Source organism: Ovis aries, chromosome 2, assembly GCF_016772045.2.
Source record: "Ovis aries strain OAR_USU_Benz2616 breed Rambouillet chromosome 2, ARS-UI_Ramb_v3.0, whole genome shotgun sequence".
NCBI classification, from domain to species: Eukaryota; Metazoa; Chordata; class Mammalia; order Artiodactyla; family Bovidae; genus Ovis; species Ovis aries.
In genome coordinates this window covers 135003926-135020088 of record NC_056055.1, presented here as the reverse complement: position 1 = coordinate 135020088, position 16163 = coordinate 135003926, and the positions used below count along the sequence as shown (strand labels likewise).

The 16163-nt window shown below is 34.4% G+C and overlaps 1 protein-coding gene across 9 annotated transcripts in view; it reads right to left on the bottom strand.

The window, feature by feature from the left end:
* Window positions 1-1546: 1546 nt before the first annotated feature.
* ATF2 (activating transcription factor 2) overlaps window positions 1547-16163 on the bottom strand; it is a 79658-nt gene continuing 65041 nt past the window's right edge. For all 9 annotated transcript variants that reach the window (XM_060409743.1, XM_060409744.1, XM_060409741.1 and 6 more), the window contains 2 exons: window positions 8463-8568; window positions 1547-4098 (listed from right to left, as the gene is read on the bottom strand). In XM_060409743.1, coding sequence (XP_060265726.1) covers window positions 3872-4098; window positions 8463-8568 — 333 coding nt within the window. In that variant the 3' untranslated portion in view covers window positions 1547-3871. The remainder of the gene's footprint in view (window positions 4099-8462; window positions 8569-16163) is intronic.

The following is a 16163-nucleotide window of genomic DNA, read 5'->3' as shown; positions in this document are numbered from 1 at the left end:
TGGTATAATTTTAATTGCTTCACAAGTTAAATATTATCTTGTGGTATGGTCAAGGTAATCTAGAAATATCAGATTAAAATTTTTTTCTACTTGGTTTTATAACTGTGTTCTTTAGGTATTTAGTGTATACATGTCTCTGTGTGTGTACATGTATATATTTTTATGATGAAGTCCCAGCAGTAAATGGATTCTCTCATAATTACATTCTCACAAATAAATTATTATTGTCAGACATCAAACTATAGTTTCAGAGATGGATAATTAGCAGAACTACACTTAAACTCTTGTGTGGAATTTTCTTATCTTTCCTATCCTCTGAAATAAAGCAAATGTGTAGTTTCTCAGTGTATCATTGGTCAAACTTTGTTACAGAAACACATCAGTTTGTCTTCATGAAGTCTTTGATATCATGTAATTACATGAAGCACATTTATGAAATGTATACCTTAAAATGAAACAATAACCACGTGTTTCTTTATATGTTTTCAGATTGGCTCTGAGAGAGAAGACTTATCATCACTCCAGTGCTCTTCAGCACATCTGGTGTGTCTTTCTTCACTTAGCACTTCTGGCTTCTTTTATAACATAGGAAGATGATGTACTGATACTGTGTTGTGTTTCCCTAAGACCCCTCTCCCCACTTAGAATGTAAGCTTCCCCAAAGCAGGGGTTTTTGTGTTCTGGCTGTTAGTGTATACCCAGTGCCTAGAAGAAAAACGGACACCTTTAGTGCTCAGTGTGGTAGGAGACGAGGCCAGAGGTATAATGGGATGCGGTTGGGGAACAGACCTTGTGGGCCCCCGGAAGGGCTCCAGCTCTGAGTGTAATGAGGAGCCGCTCTGGAACTCGGAGCAGAGGAGTGCCCTAACCTGATGCATGTTTGGGAAGCTTCAGTGGCGCTCCTGTATTGAGGATGGGCTGTAGCAGCCAGGGTGAAAGAAAGGAGGTGGGTGTAAGGTATACAGTAATCTGGGTGAGGAACAACGAGGGCACACATCAGGGTGACAGCACTGGATGAGTGGTTGAATTCTGTATTATTTTGAAAGTAACAGCATTTCCTGATGTGTTGGATGTGAGTAGTGAGAAGTGAGGAATCAAGGTGAGAACAAGGTTGTTCTGACTTCAGCAACTGGAAGGATGGTGTGGTAATCGATTTATGAAACATTATGGGAGCAGTGTGTTTGAAGGTAGGGTAAGGGAAGATTATACAGTTCAGAGTAAAAGATAGAGTTGTTTTGGCAGGCAGTTACCAAGATAAACCAAAGGCTGGTGCATCTGTGTATAGTAGCTGTATATGTGGGTAAGGGAATATTCTGGGCTGCAGACATAAATTAAAGGTTCATTTTGTATGGATAGGGGTTAAAGTGAATGCAGAGAAGAAGAAAGAGGCCTGAGTGACCTTGCAGCAGAAAGGTCTCTAAGAAGAAATTAATTTTATCACAGGAAACAGAATATTAGGTTCTTCTCAGGTAAAAAACATTCTGAAGGAGAAAAACACCATTATCATGTAATCTTACTTTAGGAAAGACAGGTAAGAACAAGCAAATTATGAACATAATTTAAAGATAGAATTTATTCTTTGATGGTTTACTCATGCAAACTGCACATAAAAGAAAATAGTACAGTTTGTGTAACATTGCAAATATAAGGACCCAAAATGCTAGGTACAGAAGTAGTGTGACATCCTGAAAGTCAAAATGGAATTTGTGTTTATACAACTAATAATGATTTTTATTTGCTGAGTACAGACTGATTTACAATGAGTTTTGCTAACCTTGGTAATAAGCTCATTAACCGTTTACATGACTTCTTACATCTATGTAGTTTTATTTTACAGTTGCAAGAATTCCTGTTACCAAAGAACTTTAACTTGCATAAATAATAAAATTTAAGAAAAATGCACTGACTGACCTAGGAGAATGAAAAACGGAGGCTTTTCCTAACCCATCCAAACTACAATAAAAAACAGCCTTCTTGAAGAATTCATATTTTGTGCCTTTGAGATCAACTCCTTAGCATAACTATGGCAAAGTCATGATTAGAAATTGAGTACCTGAAAATTATAAAATCAGTTAAAAAAAAAAAAAACTTTAGAAGTAGAATTATCAACAAAAAATGCTCTCATTTTTTATAAGCCAAATAATAAAATTCCTATTATCTTCATACTTAAAAGTCCTGAATTGTCCTTTGTATAATCTGAATGTTTCCCAGTTCGGAACTTAGGCAAGGTGGGATATTTCCTTGAATTGTCAAGGATATTCCATACAGATTTTTAAAATGTCAGTCTCATTCAGAGATGGCACTGAGACTTTAGCAAATAGTGTAGTATGGATGCAGAACAAACTACACAACTTATTATAAATGTGTTACAGATATTTACATAATGGAATCCTGCTTGAATGCCAGAAGTTGCTACTGGGGAGGACTCATAACTATTTTACAAAGTTTTCTTACACACATCTACTACTTTATTTTTAACAATTTTGTCTATTTTAAAATATTGTACTGTATTTTGAACATAACTGCAGAATAAAAATAGATAATGGCACATTAGAAAACTCAGTATCCCACAGATGATTGGATAATGAGAAAAGTGTACCTACAATCATCTCATCAGAAACAAACTACATCATGGAATGTTAGTTATCCAAGCCTGCACAGTAATGACATCTTAAATTGCAATCATCTATTGGCCAGCATCACACCGAAGGCATCATTAAACATTCAAGCAAAGATTGCTGGCATAAACTATTGAAAGACACACACATACACACATACGCACACTCTCCCACTCACTCTTGTGTCCCACATTATAGTTACATTGTTCTAAAGATAGATACTGATTTTTTCCCACGAGAAACGTTATCAAAATTTGCTACTAAAAGATGACAGTGCTTCCACAAGAATAAGTACAAGTTAGCTTGCAAGTACAAGACAATGGGGGTAAACAGTCTTAAATTTTCTAAGTAGTAATTTTTAGGCTTTTCTGGCAACCATACCTTACTTGATTATGCATAAACTTCTCAGTTTAAAACCTGAAATCTGTAAAAAATAAACAAAACCAAAAATCTAATATCAAAAAATTATTAGGTATCCGATAACCCTGTATTGTACTTTATATAATTTCATATTTTGTTAGCCTCAAAACATAGGATTTAAAATACTGAATTTAAGACTTGAAAAACAGTCATTATTGAAATGATAAAGGATTCCAATATTCATGCTTATTTAAAATCCTAAAGAAAATGCACTATACTGATCTTCACTAAGAGTGTGCATAAAAGCACTGTATGTCTTTTACCACATTTCACTCACTTAAAAAGTGTCCGGTAATGTTCTTCCTTTTGCATAATGTGCAAAATAAAAGGCAAAAGATTAAAAGCAAATTTCTTTCTCTTGCTAGTGCTTTATGACCTTGTTAACGTTACAAAGTCAATAGGGACTATGCAGAACTTTGGTATAAATGATATAACAAAACTACCATCATAGTTGAGGGTTAAGAGGTGGTCAAAAGAAATGGAAGTAGGAAGAGAGATTCAGTAACACCCCCATTTATTAAAACACCCCCAAATTAAAAGTGAAATAAACCACAATGAATTATAATACAATTTACACATTGAGCACAGAAAAATTAATAAATCTAACAATATTTATAAAAAAAGCAAAATCAGTCTTTTTCCAGAGACTAAAAACTTGTTCAGTCTGATCATCAACTGCTGCTACACCAACTTTAGAGTCAAATTTAATTTCAAGTAAAAAACAAAAAAAAATTTACAACCACAGATTTCGCATAAATGGAAACTGGTCTTTCCTTGATTTCCCTTTGAAGTCACTAATGAGTATCTAAAGCTGCTGCACTGCAGGTTTTTAATCAACTTCCTGAGGGCTGTGACTGGGAGGAAGGAGCCATGACAATCTGCGAAAGCACAGGCTCTGTACTCTGGTCCGCCATCTGGGTGAGGACTGAAGTGGCTACAGCTTCTGCCTTGGAAGTTGAACTGACTCCATTGGATGTGCTGACAGAACTATGTTGTATAGCTTCGGTATGTGGACTACTCGGCACTGACAAATCTTCTGAACTATCATCTTTATCAGCAGCTGAGTGGAAAAAAGAAAACTACTCAGTTTCTTAGAATAGTTGTAAAAATTTATCAGGCTGAGTCAATGTACAGAATAAAAAGTTAGATGACATTTTACAGAATCAGTTTAGAGAAGTTAGTATGATGGTAACTGAGTAACTGAAAGGTGGCTCTAAGTCGTGATAGGCAATTTTGCCTGCAACAAGCCAAATGAAGGCACAGGCATGCACATGGAAACACCTCAATGCCCAGTAAGACAGAGCTGAAGAATTATTTGTTAAATAGTGTTAAGAAAGAAAATTAAGTAGGAATTTGCGAGATAAGTTTCTTATAGATAAAATGAAACACCCAGCAACACATTTGACATGTAGGCCAATAGACTGGTTTTGTTATTAAAAGGTTAGAAAATATAATCAAAATGAATTCTAACATACAAATTATGTCTTCAAATAATTCCCTCTGCAGAACTATATTTATTCTGACTTTCTATCTACTGCAGCAATGGATGATTATAACACCTGATTCTAATGATTTATACACATGAGAATAAGCAATATTTAGAATCTAAATGCCACCAGCTGTTATAGTTGCATGCATTGAGATTCAAATAAAAATCCATATAAAACTGGAGATAGGGCATTCTAAATATTTATGAAAATAAATAACCAATTTTTTGGCTTGAACAAATCTACATCTTTCTTATTTTAACCGAAGAGAAACCAGTAATTCCATTTGTATAACACCCACAACTAGTTACAGTGCATGCAAGTTATGAGACAACTGATCGCATCAACACCTGTGAACTCAGCTTCCCAACTTAAAGACTGCAATTAACACTGGTGCTTCCTGGACGGTCCTCTCTCCACCAAAGGTAATCACCATTCTATATGTATTCCTGTTATAATTCCCTTGTTTTTCCTTTGAAGTTTTACCAGATAAGTACAAATCTCTAAACAGATCTTTCAGCTTCATTTTGAACACTTTAAAAACAGTGTTATACAGGATGTGTTCTTTTGCACTTTGCATTTGGTATTAAAATAATTTTTATTTGGTGTTCAGAAATGACAATTAGCTGGCTTTCTGTGAAATCTGAGAGTACATACTGGCCTGCTTACTGACGGCCAGGTGCTCATTCTGAAAGTCAATTATTAAGACTGTGGACCCCATGAAGCAGGACTTACCCAGTGATTTGTAATGTAGAAGATAGAGGGGGAGGAATCTGGCAAGCATAACTTTAGTTCAAATATAATTCTTCCTTTTGAGGGTTTTCTGAAATATAGTAACCCTTACAGAATTTTGATACTTTTGCCTCAAATCCATGCATTTTTGAAAGAATCTCACCATCTCTAATAATCTGCTTTAAATATAAAACTGCACCACTGGATAAAAATTTGATGTCAAGATACAGTAAAAAAAAAAAAAAAATTAAAAAAAAAACAAAACACCACAATCAGTAATCCTTTTTAAAATTATGTGAAGCATAAAGGTACTTTTCTGATTAAGCAACAATGAATGTTATAAAATATTTACAATTCAGTTAAATAGCCAATACAATAATAATGCATTCAAAGAAAACACTGGCAAATAACAGTTTAACTGGAGAGCACAGTAAAAAGCCCTCTATTTCACCACTATTCAACATGATAACAAAATGACCTTCCTCTCAATGTAAGTTCTAGGGATGTAACAGCTTTCAGAAATAGAGAGACCTGTGACAAGTGGTATGAGGACATGTAAATATATAATGGGGGAGATGGACTCAAAATGAAAAGTGATAAGGAACAGGTGTATCTTTCTCCAAGCTTTCAGAATTAAGTAAAACAAATCTTTAGGTTGTACAAAGAATCAGGTACTCACTTATAAATTACGTATAAAATACCTCTGTAATGTCATACAGCTGTATCTATGTCCAGTTCGAGATGGTAAGGGGAGAAAAATTGCTAGTGTAAATCACAAACAATAGAAAGACACAAGAGATCTTATTACTCTAAGAGCCATTTTTAGCACTGCTTAAACCAAAAGAAACCATTATCTGACAATTCACTCTCTGAAGTTCCACTAATGTGTATACATATTTTCATTAGTGAAAATATAAGCTCACATTTAGGGTCTAATAAGCTTTGCTTCTCTCTTATGATTACAGAAACAACTATGTTTGTTATGTTAATTATGCCCAGAGGTTTACAGAAGATGAATTAATGTTAGTAAAATTACTCTTATGTTTTATTCTTCATGGAATCCAAACATTAAAAATGTTTTCATATTTCCACTCGTTTTGACCCTTAAAATCAATGTCATGGTTTTCTCATGACTGAAAGGTTTCCTAGGATATGGGACTTTCTGTTAAAAAAGAGACTCTATGACTGTGTGACTTTATATTGTCACTTTTACCTGCAATATTTTGTGATATTACTCAATCTAAACCTGAGTTTTATATCACATTGTTTTGAAAGAGCTAACTAGTATGACAGCTCATTATCATTAGCAATTGCTATGTGCTATAGTATGATGAGCAGTTATGTATTTGTAAATTTCTCCAGATTTTTTCTGAGATTTAAACATTAACTTAAGCAATCTTTACCTTGACTATTAAACAGAGAAGTCACATTTTTTCCCAGACTTCAATTTGAAATAAAAATTTTGAGTTTTCTACAAAATCCAATTTGTAGAGCTGAAGAGAACTAATTTTATACAAGAACTATACTGACGCCAATCAGTCTGACATAAAGATAACTAGACAGGAAAAAAGATGGGAACTGTTCCAAAACTTCAAAATATCTTATTTTTTTACATTTTTCACAACCTTGTATATCTTCACGAAAAACTTATTAATCTAGATTTTCAGTCAGTTTGAGGATACAGCATGCAAACCTATATATCTGTACACTTTAAAAAATCTTTATGGCTTCAAATAAAGAACTGGTTTGCATTTGCTGAGTATATACTGCCTGGATAACAGGGAACTGTTGGGGTTATCCAATAAATTTAGATTAAAAAATTGAAGATAATTATAAACTGAATGCAACTAAAGAGTTAATTTTCCTTCTACTTTTATAGAATTGTTTGTATATTTCTTTTTGAATATTAAAATTCAGGAGAGCTCTCTTGTTAAGAAAATCATGTATGCATAATGCTGAACTCAGTAGCTTCTAAAGGAAATTATGTTGTTAAGTCAGATGGGAACCATAATGGCCTCATCCCCGCAGCAGTCATTGCTAATACAACCCCAAACATAATTCTATATGGTTCCAATTTACTCCACAATGTGTTTCACAATCCTGTCAAAATGATGAGATATCAAAGGACTGAGATATATTTGCTCAAAACTGACAAAAATCAATGTTCTAAATATACATGGCATAGAGAGTTGCTAAATCTACTGAATCTTTTAAATTAAAAAATATTGCCCATTCTGATGAAACTGCTTACAATGACTACAAGTAAAGATGGTGGCCATTAAGTTTTATCGTGAGCACCTGAGGAACTGTTTGCATCCAATACAAAATGTTTCTTTCCTTTGAATTACTGACACTGGCAAATTAAAATGAAGTGGATACATATGGTTGAAACAATCTTCACATTTACAAATATCCTGAAATATCACTAAATCATAAAAATGAAAGCTATGGGTTATATATTATGAATGTTCCTAATGCATTCCCAGCTATGTTATTTGTTACAAATTTGTGTACGATGGACAAAATTGGCCATTTATTCAAGACTAACAGCTGGTTCCAACATTGTGCATCTCATCAAAATAGGACATTACAAGAAGGAAAGCACAATTAACCTCTAAAATGCTGAAAAGAGAAAAAAAAAACACCTCATTTTAAAGGGAAATATTTAAGAGGAAACTTACAAGCAGATAATTTCAATACTGTTCTAGTTTAGTATTTTTGTAACTAGAAGGCTCAATATAAACATTCAGAATGATAAAAGTGCACAATGCTGATTATCTAAGGAAGAATACCCAGGATCTGCTACTGTAACAGTAGGATCTGTTACTGATTGTTAAGTAAAGATAGTTAATTAAAAAAAAAATTACTAAATGGAGGCTGGAAAAGAAGTGTTCAGTCTGTCAATCCAAGAAAACTATTACTCTGAGAATATAAACAAAATATCATAAGTACTTTCACTATATTTTAAATTATTAACCAACTCATTTTGCTGATCTATAGTAATCTCTAGGAAAAAGCTAGATATAGGAAAATTAAACTCTAGATTCTGAGAAGTATATCCTCCATTCCATAACCCTGCAGAACTTCTGATATTTAATATTAAATATTAGAATTGCAGTCTCCGTTTTTTTAATGGTAACTTGGTTCACTCTGGCAGTATTTCACTGATACAGCCTAAGGCTATAGGTAATGGAACATTACTCACTATGATAGCCAGATTTCTTCTGCATGGCGGTTACAGGGCAATCTTTATGAGCCAGAAGAAGCTGTTTCAGCTGTGCCACTTCATTTCTCAGCAGGGTGACTTCACTCTGGAGGAGAAACAACTTAGGTACCTTACCAACATCAGACTAAATAATTTTCACTGTTTAAAACAAGTGAAGATTAAGATATGAAAATCAGATATCTTTAAAATGCCAAGGAATAAACAAAAATGTGCTGTTTAAATTTATTTAATCGTTACACATTAGCTTTTATATTTTAATATTTACATAAAACCTGCAACTTACATAAAAATTTAAATCACAACTGGATAGCATATTTCAGTTTTTTACATTATCATTTGCCTTGGAACTGCTTATATACTACACAGGTTACCTATCAAAGGTATTTTTATTTTACACGTTACATGCTCTTTTGATTATATGAACAACTAGAAGTATCAAGGGAGTCAGGATAAAATTTCACTGACTCTATTCACTTGGAAATAAAAAAAATTTATCCTGGAAACTAATTAAACAGCTTTCTAGAAACCAGGAAAATCTCCATAGGGGAAAACACAGTAACTGGAGAATCACAGCTATCTAAAATACATCACAAGGCACTGTGTTTTTGGACACGGAACCAATGAAAGTAGACATAATGTCTAAACGGCTTAGTTGCCTTTGACCTAAACCATTTGCACACATCTAAATTTAAATCTGATAATCAATGATGATTTGTCCTTCTTATTACAGAATGAGCAGTTCAGTCTGTTTTGGATGCATTAATCTGGTAGATTCTATGTTGAAGTTCCAAGTTGAGAAAGCCCAATTCCTTTGGATCACCCCCAAACCTTAATACATAAATTAGTGATAATTACCAATACTCAAGAGCTACAAATAATATGAATGTAATAGATTAATAACATTAAAAAATCTTAACTTACAAATACCTCTACTTATTTGGGCTTACATTAACTATTCACATTTCATCCATGAACCCAAAATTAAATGAAGAAATACAGCAAAAAGGTATACATAAAAGCTAAAGCACTTCTTTTTCCCTCCCTAAATCTCTTACCCAGAAAGCTGAATGTAAAATACTTTAGTAGATTAGACTTATTAGGTCTCCTTAAGTGACTGATGATAGGAACACACAAGAAGAATAAAAGTTCAGTAATCCAAAGGCAAGTTTGCCGAGTCAAACAGTTCCTCACACCCCAATAACAACGAACTGTAAATGCTGTGTGAAAGCACAAAACGAAAACTGATGCTTTACAAGAACTCTGAACTGTTAAAAAAAAAAAGTTAAATTATGTTTAGAACATTGTGTTTGAGACAAGAATGGGTGTATAGTGATTGAAGTACGAAAGAAAAGGTTTAAAGTTTTGCTTTAAAAAACCAGCTGTTATTTACAAAATTAATTTCTATGGAATACTGAACTCACTAGTGTCAATACTCCTAATTATCTCTATTAATGACAGTACTTATGAGAAACCATATTATGAATAATCCAACATATATAATCCAAAATGTTTCTCCCTCTTTCTGCTGTCAGCTTGATTTTGAGACTCCCATTTACAAGTTTCTCTCATTAATTTCTCTAACATGAAATAGGGCTGGATATGTATTGGTGATTTCAGCCACGAAATTAAAAGACACTTACTCCTTGGAAGAAAAGTTATGACCAACCTAGATAGTATATTCAAAAGCAGAGACATTACTTTGCCGACTAAGGTCCGTCTAGTCAAGGCTATGGTTTTTCCTGTGGTCATGTATGGATGTGAGAGTTGGACTGTGAAGAAGGCTGAGTGCCGAAGAATTGATGCTTTTGAACTGTGGTGTTGGAGAAGACTCTTGAGAGTCTCTTGGACTGCGAGGAGATCCAACCAGTCCATTCTGAAGGAGATCAACCCTGGGATTTCTTTGGAAGGAATGATGCTAAAGCTGAAACTCCAGTACTTTGGCCACCTCATGAGAAGAGTTGACTCATTGGAAAAGACTCTGATGCTGGGAGGGATTGGGGGCAGGAGGAGAAGGGGACGACAGAGGATGAGATGGCTGGATGGCATCACTGACTCGATGGACGTGAGTCTGAGTGAACTCTGGGAGATGGTGATAAACAGGGAGGCCTGGCGTGCTGCAATTCATGGGGTCGCAAAGAGTCGGACACGACTGAGCGACTGAACTGAACTGATGTCAAGAATACACAATCTTTTATAATCGAGCACCTATAACCACCCTTCTCATTAGTTTGAACCTATTAATATTTAATCATTTTGACCTATAAACAGAAATTTTGTATGGCTAAATATAGTTATTTCCATCTAGAAAACCTTTCCTTTTTGCCTTGTTAATTATTTCACTATCTTTAAAAGTCAACTCAGGACAGTGTAAATACACATGATGTATTTCTGTGCTTCCACAGCCATAATTACATAAATGTACGTATGTGTGTTTGATAGTGTGATAGCACTTATCACACTGGATTGTTTTTTGTTTACTTTGCCACCTCTGTTAGATTGGGGTTTCTCAAGAGCAGGGATCACCTTGCTTTCTATATCCCCAGATCACAGCCCATGGCCTAGCATAAACTGAGTACACTGAATTACCATGGTCTTCTCTAAAATCTATTTCCAGCAGGTAAAAAAACAAACAAAACCCCACTAAAGAGGGTGAAATGAAATAGCTTAAATAATATAAAACTGGTCAGTGGTTCTAATTTCATTATTTTTGTCAACAACCTCACCACATAGTCACCCTGTTCATTTTCTTAGAAAAGGAAGATTGACATACTTAATAGCATCATCTCAATTACAGAATTTAAAAAATCACAAATGCCTTCTCAACTAAATACTCTATATGGACATTCATCATAAACAATATTATGAAAGGAAATGATGTATTAGATAAAATTCCTGAGCAGTCACAAGTTGATAATCTGATACAAAATAGTTTAAATAAAATTTTGGGTGTTTAAACAATATTCCTATGCACTCAAAAATAAATATATTAAAAAATCTCTCTTTAAATGATAGGTTTGAAACTGATAAGTTTGAATACAGAAACTGATATTCCATCTAACAGTTGGTGGTATTATGGTTGTTCACCTAATCAGACTACCTGGTCCATGAACAAGTCAACAAATGTAAAGATGCCACTAGCTAAAAATGGGTAATGAACATTAAGGACTTTAAAGAGAAGGTATCTGACTCCTGTTATAAGGCTTCCCTGGTGGCTCAGATGGTAAAGAATCCGCCTGCAATGTGGAAGACCTGGGTTGGGAAGATGCCCTGGAGAAGAGAATGACTACTCACTGCAGTTTTCTTGCCTGGAGAATTCCATGGACAGAGGAGCCTGGTGGTCTATATAGTCCCTGGGGTCGCAAAGAGTTGGACATGACTGAGCGACTAACACTTTCACAACTTATATTTGTGTTAACTGACTTTAATTCTAATCAGGGGCAAAAACTGGAAGAGAGGAGGAAATTTAAAAATGTTTAAATATTATAATTTCCATATACTAAAAAGGAGATCAGTCCTGGGTGTTCACTGGAAGGACTGATGCTGAAGCTGAAACTCCAATATTTTGGCCACCTCATGCAAAGCGCTGACTCATTAGAAAAGACCCTGATGCTGGGAGGGACTGGGGGCAGGAGGAGAAGGGGATGACAGAGGATGAGATGGTTGGATGGCATCACTGACTCGATGGACTTGAGTTTGGGTAAACTACAGGAGTCGGTGATGGACAGGGAGACCTGGTGTGCTGCGATTCATGGGGTCGCAAAGAGTCGGACACGACTGAGCGACTGAACTGAAGTGATACAGTACAGAAGTATGCTGTTCTTTATCCAAAATGTAAATAATGTAATTTCCCCCTTATACCTTTAAATGACAAGGAAAAAAAACCCCAACAAACTCAAGGTGTGCTCTATACAAATTTAGTCCAATCTTTTACATCATCCTGATCTAAAATATTTTATAATGATAAAGAGATTTTCCTAATGGTAATCCTGAAGCTCAAATGATTTTTGATCAAAAGGTTAAACTAAATCAATAGTTTGTATTTTATTGTATCCTAATACTCAATTTCTTTAAAAACTGGTTATCAGCACTAGACTGAAAGCAGCCAATGGGACATGGTTGCTAGCAAAGAACTGGGACTGTAAGAAATACTGCAAAGTAAACACAACCAGATAAGAGAGGCCAAACCTTCAAGAAATGGATTTAGTTGAGCTGGAGAGCCCTAAGTATAAGCATATGCTTATGGTCTACATCAGGTTCCAGGTAGGAGTTGATAAAAGGAGGCTTATCCTGATATATAACCTTTACATTAGGCAAAATTAGAAGAGTTTGCCAAAGCCTGGCCAGTATTTTTAAAATCATTTATTACAAATGCAGAAAATTCAACAAATTAAACAAAACATTCAAGAATTATAGTCACATAATTATATATATAAAGGAAAGAACTTAAAAAGACGGACAGTATTTAGACAAGGCAGTTCCATAAACCATGACTTAAAGCCATAACAGAACCAGTTTGCTTAACAGAACCAGTTTGCTTAAGTCATAGTGAATCTGAAAGAAATAAATGTTAAGCCATAAACAGATTTAATATTAAATGAAAAAAGAAGTATTTATACCTCTATATCTGTGGAGTATTTTAGACTGATTATAATTGGATTCAGCCTCCAAAACCTTTCTGGTTCATCTGTTATTAGTTTATTTGCAGAATATATTAACTGTCTTTCTGAAAACATTAAAGTCCCATTCAAATGTGACCAATTACTGATTTTTTTTTTGGGGGGGGGTCAAAGTAAAATGTATTTGGTAAGATAAAGCAGATGCTAGTTATGGTCTAAGAGAAAATGTAATTATTTGGCACTGCCTATACCATTGCTCTAATCTATTTGTATCTACTCAAAGGTTAATTACATACTGATGAACAAATTTTATATATATATATTACAGTTTGTCTGAAGCAGATTAGACTGATGAAATAATAACAGGCTAGCTAACTGATTAACCAATCAAAACATTTCCCTGATATTTGGCCACAGATTGATGATCAGGTTCCATAAATTCATGATCTTTGACTTTCTAGTTCAGCTACTATCCCCCAAATTAAAGAAATAATATTGGATAGTTTCTTCTTTGGGGAGTTTCTCATTGCTATTACCACTGATTTTTGTGAAGAGTAGCTTAAGTAACCTAACTTCTCTATTACTTCTCTTATTTGATCTTTAAAATAGTACTTATTCTGTGAGTTTGACAGATGGGGAGGTAAAGGCTTGGGAAGATTTTAGTAAAGACTAGTAAAAACTACAGCCATGAAATTAAAAGACGCTTGCTCCTTGGAAGAATAGCTATGACAAACCTAGACAGCATATCAAAAAGCAGAGACATCACCTTGCCAACAAAGGTCCATATAGTCAAAGCTATGGTTTTGCCAATAGTCATGTATGGATGTGAGAGCTGGACTATAAAGAAGGCTGAGCACTGAAGAATCGATGCTTTCAAACTGTGGTGCTGGAGAAGACTCTTGAGAGTCCCTTGGACAGCCAAGGAGATCAAACTAGTCAATGCTAAAGGAAATCAGTCCTGAATATTCATTGGAAGGACTGAGGCTGAAGCTCCAATACTTTGGCCACCTGATGCAAAGAGTTGGCTCACTGGCAAAGACCCAGATACTTTGAAAGATTGAGGGCAAGAGAAGAAGGGAACAACAGAGGAAGAGATGATTGGATGGCATCATTGACTCAATGGACATGAGTCTGAGCAAACTCCGGGAGACAGTGAAGGACAGGGAAGTCTGGTGTGCTGTAGTTCATGGGGTCGCAGAGTCAGACAACCTAGCGATTGAGCAACAACAGTAAAAAGAAGTACGCAGAATAAAATACGTGAGATAGAAGTGGCATCACTATTACCCTTTTCCCCTCTAGAATATAGTGAAAAACTCAGTCTGGGAGTGGAGAAGAAAGACAGTTCTAGAGTTTTTCAGGAATTAACATTTTTTTAAATTTTCAGGTATTGGATACCATCTCCCAGTTGTTGCCATTCCTATTTCAAGTGATAAATACTTAAGTAAAATACGGTTTAGGTACCAGGATTAAAAAACCGATCCCATTCCCCCTAAGTCAATGGACCAGTAAACAAAACCTTTTCCGTATCATTAACTTATTAGTGAAAACTCCTCACATATCTTGTTATCAAAGAATGCTTCTATTAATTTACCGAGCTTCCAGTCCACACACATTTGCAGTGCCTAAGTTTTAAAAGCAAAATCCACAACAAATTCTACAGGTATTATTATAGATTGTTAAGAGCTCCTATGAGTCTGCCTTTTGTTCATAAAGGAAATGCTGCAATTCTAAACTGAAAACTAACCCACAAGATGAGTATAAAAGACAAAGACATAAACGGTGTTAAAACCATTTCAAGTAAAAGACAAAATCATATATTACCTTTGAAAATATAATAGATTATAACCAACAGCATCCAATTCTTGGTCTAGAGTACCATAAATGTCTCTAATACAATTTGATGAGCTTGTTTTTAAAGCAATGATTCTAGAAAGCTAAAATATAATTAAATTCAGTGAGTGGGACAGTAAAGTTGAATAATTAGTATTTTCTTAAAACCTAATATGTATTTGGTAAAAATATGAACAGTCACACCTCAACACTCATTAAACCTTTTATTATATATAAGTAACCATGGGTCATTACTGCCCTGATCAGCTAAATGTGTATGTCACATGAAGAATTATTAAGGAAATGTAGAACTGATGAATGTTTTCACATAAAGTAGAGTTTAATTATTTCTTCGACATTCAATTTTCTTTACAAGTCATTCTGTTCTTCACAGTTAACAGTTTTGCTGTTGGCAGACTGAAATTTTTTCTCCAGAATCTATTATAAGCATATTAACTCTTCATATTCTGAAAACTAGAATGTGTCACTTACTTTTTTAAAGCTTATTTTTTATGATATGTAAGTAAAAAACAGCAAAAAATCATATATCCACTTGAAACAATAGAGAAAGTCATAGTTGAAGTACCCTTTCTTCCCAAACCCCCTTTATCACTGCTACAAACTAATACATGTCATTCTTAAAATTTTACCTCTATTTAAAGATTCATTTCTATACTGATTTCCATACCTACACATTTACACATTTTAACTATAAAGCTTTCATTAATGACAAAGAATTATGCTATACATTTTTAGTATGTGACTTCTGAGTAATTTGTTGAGGTGAAATTTCCATAATATAGAACTAACCATTTTAAACTGAAAAATCCAGTAGCATTTAGTACACATCTGCAGTGCTGTGCCACCACCACCCTCTATCTGACCATTCAAGAGTAAAACCTCTTATCCATTAACCAGTTTCTTCCTATTTTCCTCTTCCTCCCCCCCATCTCTGGAAACTACCCATTTGCATTTTGTCTCTATGGATTAATCTGTTCTATATATTTCATATAAATGGAGTCATACAGTATGTGACTTTATGGCTTCTTTCACTTAAGCATAATGTTTTGAGATTTACTCACTTTGTAGCATGTAATTTCATTCCTTTTTGTGGCCGAAAAGTATTGCATTGGATGTATATGCCACAATTTATCTACTGATGGACATCTGGGCTGTTTTCAAGCAACTTACTTTTTGCCCACAGTATTAGACATTTTCCAGGTTAATATATTCA